The following is a 24,757-nucleotide window of genomic DNA, read 5'->3' as shown; positions in this document are numbered from 1 at the left end:
ACTGGGGAAGCAGTCAAGGCTTTTGAATACATCCAGGGATATTCTGAGTCATTTTAAGCTTAACAGAAACGTAGCCAAATCATACATCGGTATGTAATTTCTTTCAGGACGATTCATCAAAGGAAAAGCCTTGTTGTTTACAAATGAACTAGAGCTGTGTTGCGTGTGTGGTTTTTGCGAGTGGATTTAGCGGTTGGATTGCAAAGCCTTTTAAAAAGGCTGGTGTTCCAAAGTATGTTTTGCATATGACAATAGTAGGCCTATGCTGTTAGATTAAACGTTTTAAATATGTTAGTTTACTGAATGAATAAGATACAGAGCAAATAAATAAAAACTTCTCACCCGGCCACACACTTGTCATCAATATGTGCTTAAAGGTGAGAAGGTAATATATATAAAAAATATGATAACAGAGAAAGGTTATTTTCAGACATCTTGTTGAAATAAACGTTATGGTTACCAGCAACCCAACAGTAACACGTGCACAGACAGTCTCCATGGAGACCAATATAATAATTTGTGTATATCTGTGTATTCGTGTTTGTTTATAGGCACACACCACTAGTCGCACAGACTTGCTTGCCTGCCCCATGAACCCAGTAAATTACACAAACCATGGGTGCACAGGAGAATGTTTTGGATTCACTGAAGAAAAAATATTCCAAAGGCTTTATGTAGGTGGGGCTCAGAAGACAGTTAAATGATTATCACTCACCTTAGGGCATGTTAGGATCTTGTGAAACTTCATGACCTTTTGCTGTTCCTCTACCTGTTCTTTTCTGCATGCAAAAGAGAGATCAAAAAATGGGCTCAGCTTTATATATTTTTTAATGCCCCACCCTATCAAATATTCTCTAACCTATGTTTGACCTCTGTGGTGCATACCTGTTCTTTCTGACATGGGTATATGTGGCCGCCGCCAAGCTCATCATCAATGTGGTAACTTCCCCATTCTTTTCAAAGTCAGTGAGTGCCACAAGCGAATTGTTTCGCTAAACATGTAAACTCAGTATACAAAGCTTGATCGTGAGTGACACGTTGAAGTCAGGTGTGGGTGCGTCAGAATTAGGTGTTACATTCCACACCGTGGCGGGGTCACCTAAACAATTTCACAGTTCAAATGAATTAACAGACATGTTCGCTCTGTCTAGCAGAGTATTTATATCTGTGTCATTGTTAGGAAGAATGAGATCAGATCCATCAAAACATTTTTATGCATCTACTCCGTCACATAGAAGGTATGGAGAGGAACCATGTTGAATTAGAGATTTTGATCATTTAGTTCAAGACAAAAATCTAATGATTTACTTGAGAATGTTTCCCTAAAAAATGTGGTATTCAAATGTAGTGCCATACAGTCTAAGAGGAGGCAGCAAATGTTTTAGTAAAATTATAAACTCTCTATTCTCTATCTTTCAAATCTATTAAAAGCTCTCTCTCTATCTCTCTCTCTCTCTCTCTCTCTCTCTCTCGTGTGACTCTATTCATACTCCAACGAGGGCAGGTGAGCATCTCCTTCAACTCACGCGAACGTGTTTAGGTCCGATGAACATGCCCCGCCCCCGTGGGCCGGTCCTGCTCAGAGATTATATTAGCGCCCGCCGGTGCGCTCTGTTCTCCCATGAGGACTTCTAACCGAGTAAGTTTCTTACATGCCGCTGAAGTAGATTTTGCTGTTTGTATTGCAATACAAACCAACAACAGAAGTCTTTAAAGTTTAAAGTGACAGTGTGCAGAGGCACTTCACAATGAAACTTGAGATTTTCTCGGCGAGTCGCCTCGCGGACAAGCCGCTGGACCTGTGCAATGACATGGACGTGAACGCGGCTTCACCGCTGTCCACCGAGGAGGAACTGGGCTCGGATGGAGACTGCTCAGCTAACAGCCCGGTACCTGGCGCACCCGTTTCAGACGGGAAGGCAAAGCCGTACACGCGCAGACCTAAACCACCATACTCATACATCGCGCTCATCGCCATGGCCATACGCGATTCCGCAACCGGCCGCCTGACGCTTGCTGAAATCAACGATTACTTGATGAAAAAATTCCCGTTTTTTCGGGGCAGCTACACTGGGTGGCGGAACTCTGTGCGGCATAACTTGTCATTGAACGACTGTTTTTTAAAAGTGCTTCGAGACCCCTCGCGTCCGTGGGGAAAAGACAATTACTGGATGTTAAACCCACAAAGTGAATACACGTTCGCCGACGGCGTTTTCCGTCGGAGGAGAAAGCGCATCAGCAAGAAGGTACACAGCAGCTCTGACTCTGAGGAGCGCGCACCTGCGGATGACAGCCGGCTCTCGGTACGCGATGAAAGCACTAAGTTCTCAAGTTCGTTTGCCATTGACAGCATCCTCAGAACACCGTTTACACGAAGAGAGCAGGTCCCGGAAAGTGCGAGTTTTGAAACAAGACTCATGTTGTCTGCAGCTTCGCGCTTTGTGCCGGTTGTCATGGGTTATCCAACATCCACCGTGACGCATGCGCCGCAGACAGGATTCCAGATCGGATCTGAGGTGTCGCATGCTTTTCCATTTTACAGATGTGATACGGCGGACTTTACTAACGTCAGACGCATGCCGGGGCGAGAGACTGGATACCATCCATTCAGAATAGACTCTCTGCTGTCGTGAAACAACACACAAACTCAAACACACCCATTATGTGCACTTTTCTCTGATAACTGGTATGAAACTGTGTGTTTTATTGTGATTTGCACCCATGCACTAAATACGCATAACTACTGTAATGCTGCATGTCTGCTGTGTTATTGGATTAATCAATGTCACTATAGTGTACTATGTTTACAGTGATTCCAGTTTCATTTACTGTAAACGACGACATCATTTTGTCAGTAATAATGAACGTAATGTATTTAAATGTTTGTATTTTCATTGGTTTCTATCTCTAACCCGTTTCATTTGCGTTTAAATGTTGTAATGTTGTTTGTTTGGAGCTGTGCTCAGTCTGCGGACAACATAAACCACTTATATTAAATAAAGGAAAATATGAGAATAAAAATGTTTCCTTAATTTTCCGTCACTGTATTATGGTCTCATTTTGTTATTCACTAGCTCCAGAATGTATTTTAATAACCAACACATTATTTACTATTTCCCATTTAGTCTCCTGGGTACATCAGCTTAACTTTTTTTTGCAACGTTTTTTTTTGTTTGTTTACTTTTTAAGGTCATGTATGCACATGATTTATTTTGTGAAAAAGTCAGTTTCCAAACATTAGCAAAAATCGTGATTCCTCAACAGGTTCTTTCTCAATAATTTCGGATAACACACACCCATATGCAAACCAAAATGAAAGTCCAATCTTGCTGTTCGACGAAATATAATTTGCGCAGTGCAGCCAGGTGCAGCATCCCAAACTCGGGAATCTGTTTTCAGTTTACACAGAAGATGTATTTTTCCGGTTATTATATAATTTATAGCTACTTTGTTATACAAATAGGCTAACTGCATTTAATTAATATTAGGCTAATTATAATATTTTATTTTATTAAAAGCAATTTCTATTAGAGTAGAGTTTCAATTAATCAACTTTATTCACCTTGCTATAATTTAATTTAATTAAAACCCATTTTGAGGAACTTACGTGGCCAAGACAATAGCAAAGGAAAAACAACGTTACAAATAGACAAGGCATATCAAAAATATAATACAATACATATACATTCAAAAAGCCCTAAAAGTGGTTCTTGGCGCGTAATCACCACTTTTAGTGATATAGATCCATATTTTGGTGCTTCTTAAGGTTCTGTGGATGACTGAGGTGCTATAAAGAACCGCTGAAGAACCATACAAGGGCTTAGCAAGTTATTTGTAAAGAACTGTGCTATAAAGCACCTCGGCCACCCCACCGAACCTGAAGCACCAAGATATGATGCTATATAGCACTAAAAGCGTGTCCCCTATGATTACGAGCAAATGATCCCTTTTAGTGCTATAGCACCATTACTTTAAGAGTGTATAATGAATGAAAGTCAAAGAAAACTGGAAATTGTCCATTAAAACGTTGTAAAAATAAGTAAGTATTTAAGGTCATTCAAATACAACAAGATATGAGAGTCTGGTAATTTTTTTATAAAATTATGCGTGAGTCATAAAGACCCTCACATTAAAAAGCATATGTGCAATGTGTGCACCTATATGAAAAGCAGATACGTTTTAGGGTTTAACAGTATTAATGCACTAAACAACACACGTCTAAATATTTGAATCCATAGATTATCACGGACAAAATATTGAATTTTTGTATATTGAAATGAATTGACCTTTGAAAAAAATGGTCTTATGCTTGCTACATTTTATTTAATTGCTTTTATGTCGGTATTTTAGACACGTTAATCAATTTTGCATTGCTGTTGCATTGCTCTACGTTAACAATGCTAGAGATTTTAAACACTAAAGCTAATCCATTTCATTTGCAAGCTTTATATTGTTTCGTTGTTTTTTTTAATTTAGTTTGTCAAAAACGTTAAGACCTTTTTCGCTGTCCGCGGTACTGAAACAAGACCATCGTTTCCTTTGTAATTTTAGCGCTCCGCCACATCATTTGTTACGTTGATGACACTGTACCTTTTAGACAGACCAGAAACAGGCCTGATGCAGAACAGATCACATCTGAACTGGTCTCTCTTTGCTGAATACTATACTTGATGCATAATGTATAGAATGAAGACCAACTGTCTAAAATAAAAGCGCCTCTGTACACGCCATTATTTAAAGCTGAGTAAACGAGATGTTCGAGGTTCAAAGCTTATACAAACTATTGTATTAATAAAATCAATACCGTTCTTTGTGTCATAACCAGTGTTGTGTCATTTTGCGTGCATGGAACGTCTAAACCGTTAATGATGTCATAATGTCTGGGTGGCAAAGTTGTAATGTTTGCCTTTTAGCGCGATGCTGCAACCTGCAGGTGAACTCGCGGAATGGCACACCTGGTTATGTAAAATCCGTTAGATGCGAATTTTTATCGACGAGTAACTCCATTAATATGAGGCCTTCTCATTCGTATAAACATACACCGGCTTATCTGGAAACTGTTTAAATGATCACAGACCTAAGACAGGGATATTTACTAAAAAGCATAGGAAATAAACAAATACATAAAAGTGAATTTCACGCAACTTCGTTCCTCCCAGTGGATAAAATTTAAAACAATTGTGTATTAAAACAGGCAGATGGTGCAAATAAAAGGACTGAACAAAGAACAAAGTTATTTTAATTCGTTGGTTCTTCTTAGTTCTTGAACAGTGGCCCAATTAGGTCCCATTTGAAAATCGATAATTTAGTGTATGTGGGTAAGAAAGCAGATTGCCCTTTTATGCACATACACTGATCTATTTTAATTCCAGTTCGTGGACTGTCATAGCAATCGCCCTGTGTTCAAAGTCTAGTGCAGAGCTGAGTTTCCTCCAAAGCAGCCGCGGGTATCCGGGACGCGGCGGGGGTCAGGCGCTCAGCGGGCGGGGGAAACCCGGCGAAATACTGCTTCTATGGCGCGGGAACATGTTTTTATCCACATCCTCACGGTAAGCTAAAACTGGGGATTGTTGATTATCATTGTTTAAAGACACACACTTAAAAGAGTTGGGTGATTAAAAAGGAAGGGAAAATAAAGCGCGAAAGATAAGATGTCCCGCGCGTCATTTGAGTAGAAAAGACTGCCAGGAGCCATAACTGCTGTGTTTATAACGTCATATGATTGTGTCTAAAGTCCTATTTGTTTATTATTATTATTGATTTAATAATGTAATAAAGTATGATTTATTCGAAACATGAATGCCAATAAAACGTACAACTGAAAACAGGAGAGAAGTTTTTGTAATTCTGTTCAAATCTGCAATGAACAAAAATAGGACATTTTATTTCATAAAGCACATTATAAGACTGCTTGTCATATCTTTTGTCAGCAAATACCAGCACACATTTGTTTGTATCCTATTTCTATATTTTTAATTTCATATAATTCAACAGAATATATTATTGAGAATGATCATTGTACGCGTAAAACAATTAAAGACAATTAAAACAAAAACAATGTCAAGGTTACGACTACTTATATAAATAATAATAAGAAGAAGAAGAATGCATTTTAAAGCTCTCAGCTCAAAAAACGTTTAAAATAATATATTTATAAATGATATCCCCTGTTACTATGTGTTGTGATTGATGTTGTAAATGTTTGTTACCTGTTTGCTGTCTTCTTGCAGGTCAATCTTCCAAAAGACATTTCTTGCATCTCAATGAATTTTTAACCTGGTTAAATATAGGAAATCAAATGAATGAACGATATTAAAAAGAAGAAAAATTATTAACTTTAAAATGAGTCGGATGTATATAAGACAACTGAAGCAACATCTCTGTATGTTTCTCTAGGTAAATAAATTAACATTATATACAGTGTTGTGACGAGTCTGACCCCTCTCTGCTAGCGGAAACTGTCGAAGTCCGAATGGCTAATTGGGCTTTTCTTTACTTAATGAACGCTGGACCTGAGGGATGTGCTGCAGCCTTGGGCCCGTAAACTGATACTGGCGCGCTGTGTGTGGTATCCAAACCACTCTCGACAAAGAGAGCCTGCTTCCACTCGAGCCAAAACCATTCCTCATTCCACTCACTCCCCCCTTTCACTGCTCTTTTTCTAGCGCGCACATGCCTCTCACAGATCACTGTCTCCCTCATTTGGGGATATGATTGCTTTAATTGTCCTGTCAAGTCAGGTTATTAAGGGCCATCTAGTTTGAATTTGTATGTCGGAATGTGCTATGCTATTTACAGTTTTTAACAATGTTCTTCATTGTTAACATTTTCTATACATTTCGAAAACTAAGCTAAATTAAAATGACTTTAAACGTATTCCATTAGGCCTACCACTTTATAGCCCCGTTTCTAGAGTGCAACACTGACCTCCTCACGATGACTTTCAAGAGTCTTAGTTCTGTTTACGTTGCGAATGATTCATTCAAAATGACCAAAAACATCTGATAAAAATGGTAGAAAAATTTGAATCCAGGCCAAATAGAGCACGATGATGAGAGTGAGATATGTGAGTGAAGGAGGGAGGGAGATGTGTGTGTGGTACAATACCGAGGGTCATGTGGGACAGTATGGATGTAAAGTTGAGTTTGCAGGGGTCTGAGTGTTTAAGGGGTGGATGAGGCGGAGAGGAGGAGCGATTCCAAGAGAGCACGGCAACGAGAGTTATTGAGTGATTGGCTGTCGGGTTTTGTTTAGTTGAGGGATCTGCACGTACTCAGTCTTTCCGTTTCTTTCTCTAAAAGGAATTACAACCACCCGGACCAGCGAGACTGGAAAGAACAATAGCAAAACGTCGATATTGACAACGAAAACGCTAGACTTCAATGGCACACCAGAATATATCACTTGGATTTATTTTGTCTGAGGGATTAGGTTTGAAGCCACCGATTTTATGGGAGCAAGACTGAAACAGGACAGGTAACTTTTTTGATGAAAAAGCGAGGAACTTTGGCAGACATGTGTTAGGTTTGTGTTCTCAGTTTTATTGTACTGATTTTCGTTATTGGTTCTCAAATATATTGAATGTTGGAGTTTGCGTGTTTTTTTCTGTGAACGTCATTGCCCAATTGAGTCTAATTCGTACGTCAGCGCGGGACAGATGACGACTGAGCGCTCCCACGAACCACTCGGGTCGACGCCCCCAATGAGGACCAGTCCAGCGTCCATCGCGCTGCATCCCGGACTGATGAACTCGATGGGTAGCGCAGAGGACCATGCCGTAGCGTCCAAGAGCAAAAAGACCAGCTCAGGACTGCGACGGCCGGAGAAACCGCCGTACTCTTACATTGCTCTCATCGTGATGGCAATTCAGAGCGCACCAACCAAACGTCTTACGCTTAGTGAGATTTACCAGTTCTTGCAAACGCGCTTCCCTTTTTTCCGAGGCTCCTATCAGGGCTGGAAAAACTCCGTTCGCCACAACTTGTCTCTGAATGAGTGTTTCATCAAACTACCAAAGGGACTTGGTCGGCCAGGAAAGGGACATTATTGGACTATAGACCCCACCAGTGAGTTTATGTTCGAAGAAGGGTCATTTCGGCGAAGACCCCGAGGATTTCGGAGAAAATGTCAGGCCATGAAACCAATGTACCGAATGATGAACGGCCTTGGGTTCGGTTCCGCCATTTTACCTCAAAGCTTTGACTACCAGCCTCCCACCGGCGCACTTTCGTGCCACAGCAGTGGGTATAATCTGGACCTGTCCGGTAACGGGTATGAGTCAATAAGCGGTGGCCATCACAGTCACATGTCCCCCAGCACCAGACATGGCTACATGGCCGGCTGTACAGGCCCGGGCAACGGAGATTATGGTGGGGATAGCAACACTAGTCCAGTCCCGTCTTCTCCGGCAATGGGGAGCCTGCTTGAGGGCCACTCACCGTATTCTGAGGGCTCGCAACTCTGGGCTTCTTCGAGCTCTCCGTACTTAAAACAAGCGACAACCAACTCGAGCAATTCGCCGTCCACAGGGCATCATCCCGGTATTTTCACCTACTCTCTGGAGCAGGGGTATATACAACAAAATGCGAGAGACAACACAGACATGCCAGGTAACACAAAAAGCTATTACCAGCTATAAAACATTTTTAATATGCATTTAATTTATGTTGAGGCAAATTGTCTAAAACAAATTTTGTTTTAAACATCACACTGGAGTCAATATCACGTCAAACCCGACACACTTAAAAACTCGAAAAACATGACGAAGCAGGCTTTTAGAAAGCCTTTTTATGTTTATACTATATTATAGTGCCTTCCAATCACATTTCCACTCTCAAAAAGCCAAAAGGTTTAGAAGATTTAGATTTCAAATTATTTGTATTATGTGCAGAGTGGCCCAAACTTTTTGCCATTATTATGAGAGGAGCAACCAACAATAAAAAATAAAAAATTATTATTCTGATTTTATTGTTTTTGTTGTTAAAATTATTCTGAAAATGATAAACCATAAATATATTTTATGGTACGTTTAAATTAGTATAATTTATTTATTTATGCAATTTTAATTGGTTTCACACTTTAACAAACGTATAGGTTACATAGGCTATACCGTTATTATGAACAACGCTTACATAATTATTGGTTTTATGTATGTATCTTTGTACTTACTGTGCACATATATCTCTTCCCAGTTGGTATATCTCGCTATCCGACTCATTCTTCCCCCGTCGGAGAACGGAAGGACTTCGTGTTGAATTTTAACGGGATTTCGTCCTTCCATCCTTCAGCTGGGGGATATTATCATCACCATCATCATCACCACCACCATCAGAGCATGCATCAAGACGTCAAACCTTGCGTAATGTAGGCAGGCTGTTGTGGCGCAGGTTGTACAAAGATAAGCTTTTGAGTAACTAAGGTAAAACATAATAATAAAGCTTATTGAAGAATTCACATTTAATAGTGTAGACACTCAAATATTTGCAAATGTTTTCCAGCAGAAAAATACAACACGACGGCGCATCGAGTATGGAATAGTAAACAAATAATTGTTCGTTCATAAAATTCATGGACTGATCATTTTTGCTGTGCCTTGTGATTAAATGTCAACAACAAAAACATCGAATTTAGCAGATTTCATCATATTTCACGTAATCTGTACAGTGCAATGTTATCGGCAGCAATAAAATATTTCAAGAACATTTTTGTTATTTTGCCTTACTGACACTTGAGCTGCTACAACCCCCTACCATTGCGTAAATAACAATAAATAAAATGCCACTTGCAGGTTCTCGAACTAGATGGTAACATTTTCTCGCGAAAATAACGATTAGTTTAAATGCGTTTGGAAAAAACTAAAACTGAAATAGAGCAACACTGTAAACTGATGTACTAAAATTATTCTAACTCTACAATTGGAAATAAGGAAAATTGAATAATAAATTGAAAAGCCGACGTTTTCATTCTTTGCGTAATCGCTCACAAAAAACAACATTTCACCATTTCACTTTTTGAATTCAGCAAAACCACTCTTTGAATACTTCCTAACTCAGAAACGATTTTATATTAACTGATTTGCAGAACAACATATTTTAACATAAGACATGTTACAGTTGATACAGTTATAGTTCATATTAATAATTACTGGTTTAGGTTTTATTTGACAGATTTATGTTTGAGCACGCAGCACGAACACATTTAACACTTCACTTACTGCAATGGTTTTTACAATCATCTAACAATGATTTTAGATTAAATAAGATAAGATACAATTTAATGAAGGCAGTTTTGTTGCTACTTTACATTTTTGGCAGTGATATTTACAATGAGAATGTTGAAGTTCTTCATTTCCTTCTTGAACAGTCTCAGTTTATACAGTCGGTGCAACGTTTAGATGGTACTCTACTACCATCTAGTGGTATCTTGTTGTACTTGCACAGGGCGTCATAAATAGACACAAAGCAATAAAAAACACACAATCCAAGCTTTCAATACACATGATGATGTGTCCGAGCTAATGTTCCTATCAGTGCAAAGCATAATGAACAAACATTCCAGCAAACTAAAAGCTCAGTAAACAACTTCGAAAATTAGGAGAATTTGTGTCCACATTATGCAGAGTACAGGTGTGACTGAGCGTATATCATTTCAACTGGTGATGGGACAACAAATGAGATACTCCCTTTACAATTTTGATTTCAGATAAACAAAAATGCAGCCTATATTGTATGTATAATGTATTTTTTCTTTTAGTTTTAATCTACACTCTTGAGTGTGAAACGTCACTGTTTTGTATTTTACACTAATGTAAAAATTGTGTTGCAATCACTGCAAGAACAGATGAGCAACATTGTCTTTAACTTCTTGAAATTCCCGAGTAGAACTGAAAAGTTGCTGAAAGATACTAAATGAGAGCAAATTGAGGTGGCACTCACAACCACGATGTCACGCAGTTCAAATACATCAGATTGAAAAGAATTCATTCATTCAGCATGGATGTTTGTTTCATGTTCTTATTCCCATATGCCTTGAAAACTGTGCACCAGATGTGTACGCAAGCCAAGGTCTTCTGTAAAGCAGAGAGCTCATTGCTGATTGACTGTTAAACAAAGACACATTCAAAGAAGAAAGTATTTCCAAGCATTTTTAAATGATGTTCTCAAGTCTTTTGGATTTAAATTTTGTTTAAAGCAAGGACTGTTACAACAATGTAAACGAAATGTAACTAGAATTTTTATTTTGGAAATACCTATTAAGGCTATCATTGTCAATACCACTGCCACTTCTAGATATAAAATAGTTAACATTATATAATATAAAACATATTCATAATTTTTAAGGAAACACTTATAATGAATTATATTGTACAAACTGCTCTTAAATACTCAAAATTGCAGCAAAAAAATTGATGTGTTTTACAAAGCAAAAAATGGATGCAGTATGAACAAGTGATTTTCTGGACATGTACTAAATGGTTTCTACTGAGTACTACTAAGGGAACTACAGTATGCTGGAGGAAAACCATAACCTTGGGCTAACCAAAAACAGTTGATTGACAAATGATCCAACCAGGATGGCTTTCATTAAAGAAATGACTTGCAGCATTACATGGGCATGTGTTGTAGCTCAAATGATTGCATAATTTGTTCATTGGCCTCATAGGGAAAAAAATCCTGGCACTGTGTGGTACAAATGCTTTCTCGAAGCTATAAAGGTTTAATGGACAAAAGTAATTAATTACAAAGACCAGCTATAAAAGCCAACGAGTTACGCGTTTGTTAACTCACAGTGCATTCAAGGTACGCTACAAAGAACTTTACTAGGGTGATTCAGTACTTCATATGTGTGTTCTCATAAACTTGGATGCCATCAGCACTTTCATTTGAACTACAGAAACAACGTATCTGCCATTAAGCTCAGACAAAGTAACTATAGCAATCGAGTTATCTCTGCCTTTTATTTTTCATGCAGAAGAATTTTACAGGGGTTGAAATAAATAATATGAGCGATAATGAAATACGCTCATTCTGTGTCTTTTTTTATTAGATGTAAATATATAATACTATGTAATCATTCTCTCTAAGAAATTTTAATTTCATGGCTTTCTGTTAATTTCATTTTAATTATCTTTGAATGTGTAAGCTTCACCAAGCAAATCGAGCATTTCAGTTGCAGTTGAGCCCATATGAGCTCAAAGGGAACGCATCTATTGAAGTCTGCCAAGAAAAATAAACACGACTTACTCTATGACAGTACACTACCACAGCACAGTGAAACTTCTCTCGCGTTCCTCTCAATGTGGTTGCTCTTAGTGACATAGCAGAACATATCAAAAGTTGTCAGTCTAATTATGGAGATTGTATGTATTTCTTCTCCAACTTTTTTTGCTTCTAATTCCGTTGCCAAACGCACATACTGTCATGTGCATTTTGTTACAATATCACATTTCAAGTATTCAATACAGCTTTCACTTTATTCAAAACTACACAGACTTACACAAGAGCGTGTATAAATAACAAATCAGTTTGGGAAAAGCTTCACATACACCATGCTCATGAATAATGCAGCGTTTACATGGCTGGGAATGGAGCATTGCTTTAAGTGCATTAGCTGACTGCATTTCTTACTCATTCGCTGTACTGTAGTGAATCAATTTGTTTGAAGAAGTTAGTGTGTGGTCTGCCTGTTCGCATGCAGTCGGACATCTGTGGTCCAGTGCAGCAAAAGAAGTGCTAGCTCCAGAGATCCATTTCTTATTGAGGGCTTCATTTGGCATCATCATGATAGGAATTTATCTGTATTTATTTTTCATAAGAAAGAGACGTCATTTATACAGTTTGGACATTTCATTTAAATAGGTGTTGACTGTGGCATAGGAATATATACCTTTGTACACATCCCTATTTGTACACCTACACAAATGTGTATAGTATACATCTTCGTTCAAAATACATGAAAAGCTTGTGAGGCGCTTGCACACAATGAACACAAGGGGGCGATCAATGACTGGGACACGTATGAAGGTGAATTGGCCAACATACTACGAAAAAAGCTTAACTAATGCTCCTCGTTGCACCGTGCCAAATTGGTCAAATACAACAGGACTTAAGGAGCTCTTGGATAGTCAATTAAAGCAAGGCCAGAGGACTCCTCCACATGAATAAAAACATTTTTGATAACCTTCATATTAAGTAAAAATATCCTTTCAAAACCACAAATAATTATAAAACACTTTCTCCAGTCATTGATTTACTTAAAAATGCTTGTGACATGCAGCTTGATTCATCCAGGGTGATTTAATTAAATAAATAAATTAAATTAAATTTACTAGAATGAAACAAGTTTATGAGAAAATTTTAAGTAATAAAATTCTTAAATTAAAAGAAAGCTTCGCTTGTTCTTGTTGTTGTTCAATTATTGTTGATTATGAGTCAATATAAAGAATACGGCTATTGTTAAATTGCTTTTTTTACAGTTTACGGGTGTTATTGTTGCTGTCGGTAATGCTTGGCGGGGGAATTTATTTGTAAGTTAAAACTACATTTATTTTAAATTATTTGTTTTTTGTTTGTTTTTGTAATAATGATAACCCTTTGTTTTTTTTTCGTTCTTATCTCCGTGTTTTTAGCCTCTATTTTTATTTTGCACAAACAAATAATATAAATATTTCAAATATTTCAACACCAGAAGCATGTCAAATCGTAAAGGTATACACATTTTTTTAATTACCTGTAACATAACAATAAATCTTAATGATAAAATGTCATTTTTAACTTACTACAGTAATACACTTCGTGATAAAAACATTAAATGTGAGAAGAAGTCTGATTTGTCAATGAAAGGCAATACAACAACTAAAGCTATTAAATTATGCTAATTAGGGATGCAACGTTTTAAAGCGTGAAGACAATTATTACAACACTGAGAAAGAACTGCTATATGCACCATTTGGGCGACTTATGACGACTAAACAACAGATTGTTGACACCTTATTTACAATGGCGCACTTACACCTTTTGGTCGGCAGAATTTGACCTTGCCCACATGCAGCAGCACATTCGTTTCCCAAAAGCAAAAAGCACTTTACATCGCTCCAGCGAATCCAAATGATTTGAATGATCCCTGAGCCACGCGTGCGGGACGTGAACAAAAACATGGAGCTATGTCTGTAAAAGACAACATCTTTAAATGTAAAGTCAAAGAATTTTACATCGTGTGTATCATATTGAAAAAGACACCTTGATAGGCTATTTACTTCTAAGATGAATGTGTCATATTAAATCCTATGTTTTACAATCTAATATCACGATCCAGCGGTGTATTTGTTTAGCTGTATACCTGAGGATTTGTGAATATTATGTGAAGATCTCTAGTCTTTCCGTATGTTTGTGTCTGCTTTATCCTTAACTCAAGTAGCCTATAGGCTATGTCTATATACCCACAGGGAAACGGTCGTCGGGTCCACCCTTCCCACAGAGCTCTCGAGCGTCAATTGGTCGTCTGGCGCGCTGGGGGCGGAGCGCTTGCGCACCCAAAAGGCTGATTTAGTAATTCGGTGTAAAAGTCCCTCTGAAGTGACGGATGAGGGAAGTTCACAGGTTTTCCCTTTTCACCGACTTCTCCACGTAAGACGTTTTGCTTCTTGCCTGCACAGCCGAGTCTGATCCCTGAAAACCAACTTTGGATACACGTTTCAAGACGAGACCTTCAAAGAAAAGGTGTAAGTGGAGAACTTTGGAATGCTTTGAATACATTTGCTTTCTTTTTCTGAAGTGTACAAAGTCAGGCGTCTGGCTAGTTTTTACCAGATCTTTCTCCGTTTTTCCGTGGCAGGAGAGGATTGGAAAGAGGGGTACGATGCAGGCGCGCTACCCCGTGTCCAGTCCAAGCCCTCTAGGCGTAGTGCCTTACATCACCGGAGACCAAGGGTTTTATCGAGCTGCGGCCGGTGGAGGATATACCGGTATGCCTGCGCCTATGAGTATGTACTCTCATGCAGCGCACGAGCAGTACCCCAGTGGGATGGCTCGTGCCTATGGGCCATACGCTCCTGCGCAACAGCCAAAGGACCTGGTGAAGCCTCCATACAGCTACATCGCGCTTATTACCATGGCTATCCAGAACTCAGCCGATAAAAAGATCACGTTGAATGGGATCTATCAATTTATCATGGAACGTTTTCCATTTTACCGGGACAATAAGCAAGGCTGGCAGAACAGCATACGACATAACCTATCACTTAATGAGTGCTTCGTCAAAGTGCCACGAGATGATAAGAAGCCAGGTAAGGGCAGCTACTGGACTCTAGACCCGGACTCGTATAACATGTTTGAAAACGGCAGTTTCTTGCGACGAAGGCGCCGCTTTAAGAAGAAAGATGTGCTGAGAGATAAAGAGGAGCGGGACCGACAAGACAAAGATAACCCGGGACAACAAGCATGCGAGCAGGAACCACAGCAGCCAGTGAAGCTCCGGGAAATAAAGACGGAGAACGGGGCCTGCACGCCTCCGCATGATAGCACTCCGCCCCTCAGCGCAGTGGCCAAAACGGAGAGCCCGGAGAAGAGCGGCGGGAGCGCGTGTAGCGGGAGTCCCCAAACGCAAACGACGCAACAGGGTTTTAGCATGGATACAATCATGGCAGGACTTCGAGGGTCCCCACAGCACGCCGCAGAGCTCCCGGCCTCTCGCGCTGCTCTTCCGGGCTCAGTGTCTCTGACCTACTCGCCATCACCGCAGCCGCACTACAGTCCACCCTGCGGCCAGCCCGCCACTTATCACTGCAACATGCAAGCTACGAGCCTTTACACTGGGGACCGAGGCCACGAGGATGACACTTTACCGGAATACACGAACACAACAAGCGCCTCCTCTATCTCACACCCCCATCAGAGCTCGAGTCAGGAGAGCCAGCACTTGCAGCAGAACCGACTCACACCCTGGTACCTCAATCAGCCCGGAGAGCTGGGACACCTGAGCGCGAGCTATCCCGCCCAGCAGCAGAACTTTCACGCGGTGCGCGAGATGTTCGAGACGCAGCGGATATCTCTGAACGGCTCTCCGGTGACCGGAAGCAATAGCTGTCAAATGGCTTTTCCCTCCAGTCAGCCACTCTATCGGGCTCCCGGAGCCTTTGTATACGATTGCAGCAAGTTCTGACCAAAAGTTTTATGAATTTCAAAATTGTTTAATATATATTTGTATTTTCCATGTTTTTTGTAATTTAAGGAAACGATTAGGCAGTGAACTCGAGGTTATATGCCAGTTTGTGTTGGTAAGTAAAATAATTCTGCTGTGGTCGTCGGACTGCACATAAACATTCGCTACCTGCTCGTCAAAATGGACGAAAGGCAGAAGTAGGGAAATTTGTTAATTTATTTTATGTAGAGCAGGGGGACCAACTTTGTAAGGAAATGTCATTAACTATTTATAATCAATTCAGTATAGAAAGGCAACGACTGTACAACTGAGTTACTTTTTTTCCTCATATATTTTTTGAAAATATCCAAAGTTACTATTTGTTAAATAAATTCTCGTTTTCTTGGAGTTAAACTCTCGAGTGATTGATCTATTTATAATGCCTGTTGAATACATTAGGTAAATCATTGTCAGCGCTTATTATTGATAAATTTAACAGACTAAAGACTATTAAAGCATATAAAGCATGCATCGTTTTTAAACATAAAGAGAAAATGTTAAACAATTATCATATTTTCTCCTAAATATGCCTTGCGCTTTGGAACATAATTTAATAAGACACTGTGCTGGCACGCGGGGTCGGGAGATCCAAGGGGCAAAGGTTTAAAAACATCTGGAAAGTATTGTTTTTCAATTACGCATGGAATGGGTCTGTATTCCTGAAAAATAGCATTGCTAATAACAATGCAGAGGCACACCAAAATAACGTAGGCTACTATCAGCCTATTTAAAAATACAATTATAATTTAAATGTTTTACAACATTCAAATGTTTTACATCAAACATAAATATTTCTGCTTATTTGACAGATATTATCGCACAATAACCTTTGACCTTGACCCCTCTTTAGACTCTTAAAACGGTGGAATTTATGCAGAATTATAAATCGATATACTAATTTACGATATTGTATGACCTGAAACGTACCGTCATTTATCTCACGTAGGCTGTCTAATACACTTAGTAAATATAGGTAGATCCAGTTTATTATGCCTTAGAAAGAGTTTATTTTTACTGTGGTGTTTGCGTCAGGCTGTTAAATGAGCGTCTTTACTCGATTTCCTTTTAGGTTACATATGTACACCATCACTAAAGTGAACAGCTATTTTGCAATCTTGAGGAATTTAGAAAACCATTGTCCACTTGGTTTTGATAAAACATTTCACTTGTAAACATATAATAGATGAAAAAGGAGATAAACAGCCGATAAAAGAATTGCTGTGGGCCAGATATGTTGAGCCAAGCAATGCAATAGGCTACATGGGCTCGATATATCAAATTATGAATTTACCCAGGACCTGCATACAAAAACATTTTTACTCGGTATTCATTTTGTTGACTTTTATATGCAATTATTGTTAAACAAATTACAAATGCATTTTAACTAAGCCCCCAAAATCGCTGTTGTCAAGTTTAAATCAATACACTGGGAAAATAAAAAACAAAGATTCTAATTTAATTTAAGTGTAATTCAAATAACAATTACGAATTGTGATTGTTTTTTATGTTTCATTTCAAATAAGCCAGTGCACGTAGCGATTTTAACAAAACAGCCGAACGTCAGTAGAAACTCTGGACCTCTGTCTGAGTGCAGGCAGGGCCTTATGTCCTTTTGGTGAAGGGTTGTGTTTATTGTTATGCATAATTGGTTCGCGCAGCTAATGTGCTCTATCTGATAACAATAATATAAATTGTACGATTAAATAAGATTGCGCATGGCTAAGTCACAGAAACGGTTTAGGCCTCATGTGAATTGAGAGAAACAAATCAATAGTGACAAAGACAGACAGATCAAACGAGAAATTAAGAAAAAATGTGAAAAGAGTGAAACTAAATAAACGTCACACAAATACGTCTCTTTGTGTGCAAGGTCAGCCCGAGGCGATTTGACTCTGTATGAAGGGCTTAAGTGCCAAATGCATCCCAGGTGCGTGAGGGCAGTGTTAAGGGCTCGTGCCAGTGAAAAGGTGTCTTTGTTGCCATCAACTGCGTGTTTCAGGCTTGAGTTGCTCGCAAGGGGAATATGATATAGCAGAGAAAGCCTTGTACGTGTCGAACACACTTTAACCAGATGCCGATTTCTCAATATGCCTCAGAGGTGTATTTATTTTGTTTCGTATCTTGCGTGAAATCCGACGTGACACACTTAGCCGTCTTTGTGTGCGCACAAATGTAACCAATTTAGTTTTCATTAATGACCAGTAAAAAACAGCTTCGTCAGGTGCAAAGGAGTACGTATGCTAAAGCAGGCTAAATGCAGGACAATGCATTGTTTCATAGCACTTTAATTTCTCACGCCTTTTCTTTTTTAGGTGCTCCAAAACAGTTTGAGAGGATAAGACCAAAGGGTATCAAATATAGCCTATAAATAATAATTAAAATAGCAACAGTAAAAATTATCAAATTGATTTAATGAAATAATGAATTTATATCCATTTAATTTTTATAAATGCAAATATCGGCGTAAAATATTTTTTATAAGATCATAACATCATTTATAAGATATAGGTTTCCTGTAGCTCAGTGGGTTCGATCCCAGGGGATTGCACGTACTTAGAAACAAAAATGCATAGTATAATGCAATGTGAGCAACCTGCTTCATCTCAGATTTTTCTCTCACACGCCTAGACACACGACTACATAAGTGAAAAATATAATGGCAATAAAAGGTCCATATGCAGCAGTTTGAGGAAAAAACGTTCCGCGCTCATCCAGAAGATTTATTTTCGTATTACATAAAACGTCACAATACATGTATTTGATACAAGTCACCAATGCAAAGCATTAATTCGAAACCTCAAAAAGATATAAAAACAAAACACAAATCTACCCCCTATATTGCTGATGTCGGAGAACAATTTATTACATTTGCACGACATATACATGTCAATTTACCAATTTAATAATCAATCTGGAAATCATTTTATTTCATCTAATTTATAATATGATCATTTCTGAAATTATAATTAGCAAACACGTAATGCTTTGGTCTTCCAACGGGGTAATAAAAAGGCATTGTTATGTCAATCTGATTTCAAATAAAAAACAAAGACGAAAAATACAGTTTATATGATACGTGTCTCGGAATGGATTTTTCTTCTCAGCTTCTCACGAAGAAAAATATTTGCTGGTGGTTTAGCCTTCTAATCGGAAAACGTTATAGGCTATATATTAAGATGAACAAATAAAAGAATTGCAATACATTACATGAATGATGTATAATGATCAGACACAATTTTACATTTATTAAACAAGGTTATCGTTAGCCTATAGCCGCGCATAGGTTATAGTCCACATTAATCGATTAGCTCAAATATTTTATAAATAGAAAAAGTAGGAGAACAGAACACCTCTTAGTACATTTAATTTGCCTTCATGAAATAGTCTAAACTTGTGCGCAATCATTTTTTGTGCCTCGTTAAATATTTCATTCGTTTGCAAGAGCGTTACGTCCCCGTTTTATTTAGCGCATTAAATGTGTATTTGAAAACGTACATCGATTTTCTCTTTTTCGGTCATTTTATTATTATAATCACATGTCACGCGAATTCTTATGATAGCCTATACCTGCATTTATTTGAATCTTACTGGAAATGTTTCCCCACTGCTTTTACGGGAACTTCGGCATAGTTGTCAAACCGAAGACCAGAAATTTCCTCGCTCAAATAAATTCGCTAAGACACATAACGCAGTTAGTGGCTTCACGGCGGCCCGTGCACCTGTATGTGGTAGAGCTCGCGACCCCGGCCAGTGGAAAAGTGCTTTATTCGCTCGCGGAGCATCCAGACGCGTCTGGTTTCCATCAGGCCTGCTCACACTGGCGCGCTGTGTAAGAAACTTAAATGGCACTCTTGATGGACAAATACACCCCCGCTATCGCCTCGCCTGTCTTAAAAAGGCAACTCACAGACCCTGCTTTCTTTAGACGTCGGTGTCAAATGATCTTACCAAGGATTTGGCACTTGAATTAGCATGGAATAGGCCTTCTCGTTTTAGGGACTGGTTTAGCGCTTTTCTCTCCTAGAGCCACGCTGACATGGGTCCCTCGAAGCTGTTGTTACGTTGACGAGCACGAACGCGTCACCGCTGCAAATAAACACACCGGAGGATTTTCGCACGACGAAATGTTTTCGCTGTCAGGCTTCAGTGGCCCAGCTGCGCCCGACGTCAGAGGTGATTAAACACGAGCCGCTTTACAAAGCCGAGTTACGGCTCCCTGGGCTGCTCACGGTGGGCCGTGCTGTAGCATCTGGAATAGACGAGGCCTCGTGTACGCGCGATCCTCTCAACACAAGTGAGCAGTTGTGCTCGGCGGTAGATGACCGCCAGGCAACCCGCGAGAGCTGGCACGGGCCGGATAGATAACTGAAAAGTACTTAAAATACAAAGACACTGGCCGAAATAGTATTACCTCCTAACCCCATAATTATTCAATAAATAATATCTCATTTGAATGTCGCTTGGTTGATCTACAAATTATAAAACATTAAACGTCATGGTTGATTTCAACAGTGGGTAAAATCATTAGGGTGTCTATGAAATAAACGCAGGCTATATCTGAATGAATTTAGCCAGATTATGCTTTATTACAGTATGCTAAACAAGGATGAGTACATTTTAACCTTCAAACTGTTGATTGTAACTTTGGATGAAGGGATTAGCCTTCCTATAGGAAGAAAAATAACAGAGGCATTTGAAAGGTATCGAAAATCTTTTAATTTATACAATTTTCATCATAACAACCCTATGAAGAAAAACACCTTCATAAAAATAGACAAACGAAAATTCATACACATAACCAGAAACGTGACTGTATTATGGAATGCAGAAAGGAGATACCAGGGTCCCTCATAACAAAAGTTTGGTCAAAAGGCAAAAACTGGGGGGAAAGATGATAAAGAAAAAGAACTGCAGTAAGGATGGCTTCTTCCCGTGGCCGAATCACAGACACACAAACACATGAGAACTGCTCCTTTGGCAAGCGTAGAGTCTTAAGGCGTGTGAGCTCAGGCATTCGGGTTGTTCCGCATGAGCTCAATATCTGCGTCCACCATTTCTTTAACCAGCTCCTGTACAAATACACACACGCACCGATACATTGAGCTCATTTCGAGAACGCATGAAGTGAATGGCTGAGATTTTTACAGGAACGCTCACCTCAAACGTCACGCGTGGTTTCCAGCCCAGCAGCTTAAAGGCTTTGGAGCTGTCTCCCTGCAAAAAGTCCTAGATGGACAAAAAAAGAGACAAACAAGAATGAAAGGGAAGAAAATGTAGAGGGGGTGGTGTTGTTGTTCTTTATTAACAGGACCTCCCAACCTGTACGTACCCCCCCACTCTCTTCTTCACTCACACACACCCACACACTCGCCAGCACCACACACACAGGTGTCAGGGTTTGTGTCTCTGGGGGAAGGTGAGGGCAGAGGCAGGCCATCCATCCAGCACCCCCACTTTCCAGCCCTCTCCCAGTGCCAAAGCATGATGGATTATGTGACTCCTGTAGCCTAACCCCTTCTGTTCTTTTGCAGGGACTGCAACACTCACACACACTTTTAGACAGAAGTTGATTTTTAAGGGGTGCTTCTCGGGGTGGCAGTAAAAGGTTGAAGGTGTCCTGATTACGCCATGGCTCTAAGGGTTCTAAGGAACCAGAACACACGCACACATTCACAACAGCACTTTTGTGCCTTGACTCGCATGTTAAATATCAGCTGGGAGCTGCCGTTACAAGATATTTTTTGTATCCATCCTAGAGAAGTTACAGTAACTCATGGTTCTATTTTAACTCCAATTAAATCATTTAAAATACATAACCACTTTTGTCAAAAAACGAATTAGCTAAATGCAGTTCATTCCTCAATACATGAAACAGCATGCAACCATCATAATCAAGGCCCGCATTAAAGCAACAAATTAATCATAATTAGTCTTCATTTTTCTGAAAGCCAAATTCATCTCAGCTGCTTCTGTCACACGTCCAAATCTTCACATGCAAACTACCACAAAAGCGCGTACTGACAATTTAGAGTTACAAAGTGAAGCATTTACCAGCGATAAAACTAGAGTTGTAACAATTTGATGAAGATGACAGAGGAATTGCCCGTGCGTGTGAATCCTCTTAAACAGAATGTCAAGCATGTCAAGACAAAGTCCAAGAGCAAGTTTACAGGCAAATATTAGCTGCAAATCATGGGATTTAAAAAAAGGAATGATGTACAGTATACCGTTTGGGAGGAAAATCAGTGCCTGCATGTATGTTAAATAAAATGTAAACAGACAATAAATAAAAGCGATAAACATCATCTGGGTAGATTTTTATTGTGTGTGACTGTGCACTTAACGTAAAGGAATTTAGTACTTTTGGTGGGACAGACCCTGAAAAACATCAAGCAACCTTTGTTAAATCTCTTCTACAAAGCAAACCACAACATGACTGAGCATGAGGTTAAAAAACTCTGTAAATATGGATAAAAGAAGTGTCTGATAGGGCTTTTAATGTTTTTGCATAAGAATAAAACATGTTCAGGTGTTCAGATTCAAAGGGTCAAATCCACAAAAGTATGACCAGTTTTAGAATATGCCCAAAGTGGCTGTTGAACTTGTGCATGACGTGTCTCTTCACTCCCTTAAAAGTTGTATTTAATCTAGATTTATCGTGCTAACCTTAGCTAAATAAAACAATTCACTAGCCTTCTATGTACAGTGTTACAATGAACTCCCAACAAACTACAAATAAACTTTGCTTTTGACATTTTCAAGTGTAAAAAAGACACAAAAGACAATGCAGAACCCTCTGATCTGTATCAACACAAGGGAGAACATCTCTATCTCAGATTCTTGCTTCAAGAGTTTAATAAATATTTACATGATCATGTAAACCCACACCAGTAGAGAGACACGGACCCCAAGTGTCAGACACTTTATATGCAAACATGTGCGAGACAGAATGAAAGATGAATTCAACAGCATACATTAAAACTACACGGCAAATTAGAACGTAAAATTTGCGACGTCGGGTTAGGCGCTGTGCGGTTCTGTGCGTGAGTATATGTGTGTTGTTTGCCCTGGGATATTGTAAACTTTAGGAGGGATCAAAGCCTCTAATGATTTCCCTTTTTAAACAACAGTCAATCAGCCACAGAACAGGAAAACTATATAAAGAAAACAAAAGATAGAGAGCAAAAGTCCATCTGAATTTGTGACTGTGTTCAAGTTTACGGCTTTGAAACCATGAATCGCTCAACATGCAGTCTGGATAACGGCGAGGATCTGTGTGTGCCTATGTGGGTATGATGGTGATTTGTTTACGTGTTTACAAACATTAAAGAGCTGAATACTTTTATCATCTTTATTTTTACTTTGACATGTGTGGGAAGAAAGAAAAGCAATGACAGAAATGCTTAACACACACACAGCCTTAAGGCAATAGGTTTCCTAACTTCCACAGAAACCTGGTGACATTATAAGAACAAGATTTGCTCAATTGATGAGTTTTCTTTACATTTGTTGGGACATTTGTAACAAAAAAAAGTGTCCCTCTTAAGTACACCCGACCTTTCACAAACATTTTACACAGACAGAAGAGGAGGCAAGAGCGAGAGAGTGAAGGCAAGAATGACACGGAGAGAAAGGAAAATGATGATAAATTGAAAGCCTGGCGAGACAAGCAGAGTTAAAGTTAGAGCGCGAGAGGGCAGAAAGCGCGAGAGAGCGAGCGAGGAATGCGAGGTGTCAGGAGTTCAGCGCTCTGACAGAGTGTGGGTAAGAGCGCCGAGAGCCAGAGTTAATTACTCAATCACGATAACCAGCCGGGGACGAGCCATTTACAGAGGGCAGCCCACAATTAACCTCCCCTCTCCCGCTACACACAGCCGTGAAAGTGCCAACACTTACGGACGCGCACACACACGTCAGCTAATTATGACACATTATGGCTCAAAGAAGCCCATTGAGGGTCCACAAGTTACATTTTTTACATTTACGTGTTTGTCAAGCAACTAAGTGTATGCAAGCTACAGTATGTAATTTATAATTGTGTGTGTTCCATGGGAATCAAACCCGTGACCTTTGCGATGCTAACACAATACTTTACCATATAATTATAGTCAAGTAAAGTTCAAACGTATATTTACGTTTATATTCTTAGAGACGCTTGCCTTGCAAAAACAGCAGATTCAGATATTACATTCCAATATTATCCAATGTGACAGCTTTTTGCTTATGCACATTTTCTTTGCGTTAGCTGTAACCAATTCGACAAATTTGAATTAAATCACACTTCCGCTGTTTTTCTAAAGTTACCTACTCAAATAATAATACAAAGGTTTTGAAAATGACAAACATTCACCTGTTTACCAGGATGCTTTACATCTGACTTGCTTTTAAGTAATATTCTCAACTTTCTTTTAAAAACTCTTTCTCGTTCTTTCCCCTCTGTGGGGCCCAGGGTGGTTCCGCTTAGTCAAAGTCCTTCAGGAAATACCAGAGAGTAGGCCACGGGAGAACATACACCCCTCACTCCCTCTTTATTTTTTCAGTTCTGTACTCTCCCTTGCTC

At 39.2% G+C, this 24,757-nt stretch overlaps 4 protein-coding genes across 12 annotated transcripts in view; 3 read left to right on the top strand and 1 right to left on the bottom strand.

Moving 5' to 3' along the window:
* Positions 1-1,621: 1,621 nt before the first annotated feature.
* On the top strand, positions 1,622-3,031 carry foxq1b (forkhead box Q1b). Its single transcript, XM_079475028.1, has one exon. The coding sequence runs from the start codon at positions 1,749-1,751 to the stop codon at positions 2,631-2,633; it is 885 nt and encodes a 294-aa protein (XP_079331154.1). The 5' UTR covers positions 1,622-1,748; the 3' UTR covers positions 2,634-3,031.
* A 2,366-nt stretch (positions 3,032-5,397) lies between these two features.
* On the top strand, positions 5,398-9,694 carry foxf2b (forkhead box F2b). Of its 8 annotated transcripts, XR_013787707.1 has the most exons (5): positions 5,398-5,549; positions 7,302-7,476; positions 7,631-8,609; positions 9,192-9,418; positions 9,501-9,694. XR_013787707.1 is itself a non-coding variant. In XM_079475664.1 (4 exons), the coding sequence occupies exons 3-4, from the start codon at positions 7,658-7,660 to the stop codon at positions 9,365-9,367; spliced, it is 1,128 nt and encodes a 375-aa protein (XP_079331790.1). In that variant the 5' UTR covers positions 5,418-5,549; positions 7,302-7,476; positions 7,631-7,657; the 3' UTR covers positions 9,368-9,694. The 8 variants fall into 8 exon arrangements, 3 of the variants coding, with proteins under 3 accessions (XP_079331789.1, XP_079331790.1, XP_079331791.1); XR_013787708.1 differs by having other exon boundaries at positions 5,413-5,549; positions 7,302-8,609; XM_079475664.1 differs by having other exon boundaries at positions 5,418-5,549; positions 9,192-9,694.
* Positions 9,695-14,556: 4,862 nt separating this feature from the next.
* foxc1b (forkhead box C1b) lies at positions 14,557-17,185 on the top strand. The gene is made up of 2 exons (XM_079475004.1): positions 14,557-14,719; positions 14,833-17,185. The coding sequence occupies exon 2, from the start codon at positions 14,857-14,859 to the stop codon at positions 16,156-16,158; it is 1,302 nt and encodes a 433-aa protein (XP_079331130.1). The 5' UTR covers positions 14,557-14,719; positions 14,833-14,856; the 3' UTR covers positions 16,159-17,185.
* A 1,714-nt stretch (positions 17,186-18,899) lies between these two features.
* The window catches only part of gmds (GDP-mannose 4,6-dehydratase), a 57,115-nt gene continuing 51,257 nt past the window's right edge, over positions 18,900-24,757 (bottom strand). The window contains exons 11-12 of one of the 2 annotated variants that reach the window (XM_079475002.1): positions 21,355-21,423; positions 18,900-21,266 (exon numbers count right to left, since the gene is read on the bottom strand). In XM_079475002.1, the coding sequence (XP_079331128.1) occupies positions 21,204-21,266; positions 21,355-21,423 (132 nt within the window). In that variant the 3' untranslated portion in view covers positions 18,900-21,203. The remainder of the gene's footprint in view (positions 21,267-21,354; positions 21,424-24,757) is intronic. The other variant, XM_079475003.1, reaches the window with a different exon arrangement.

This window comes from Barbatula barbatula (assembly GCF_947034865.1).
Source record: "Barbatula barbatula genome assembly, chromosome: 15".
Classification (NCBI taxonomy): Eukaryota; Metazoa; Chordata; class Actinopteri; order Cypriniformes; family Nemacheilidae; genus Barbatula; species Barbatula barbatula.
The sequence above is the reverse complement of the archived record's forward strand: the minus strand, read 5'-3'. Positions and strand labels throughout refer to the sequence as shown.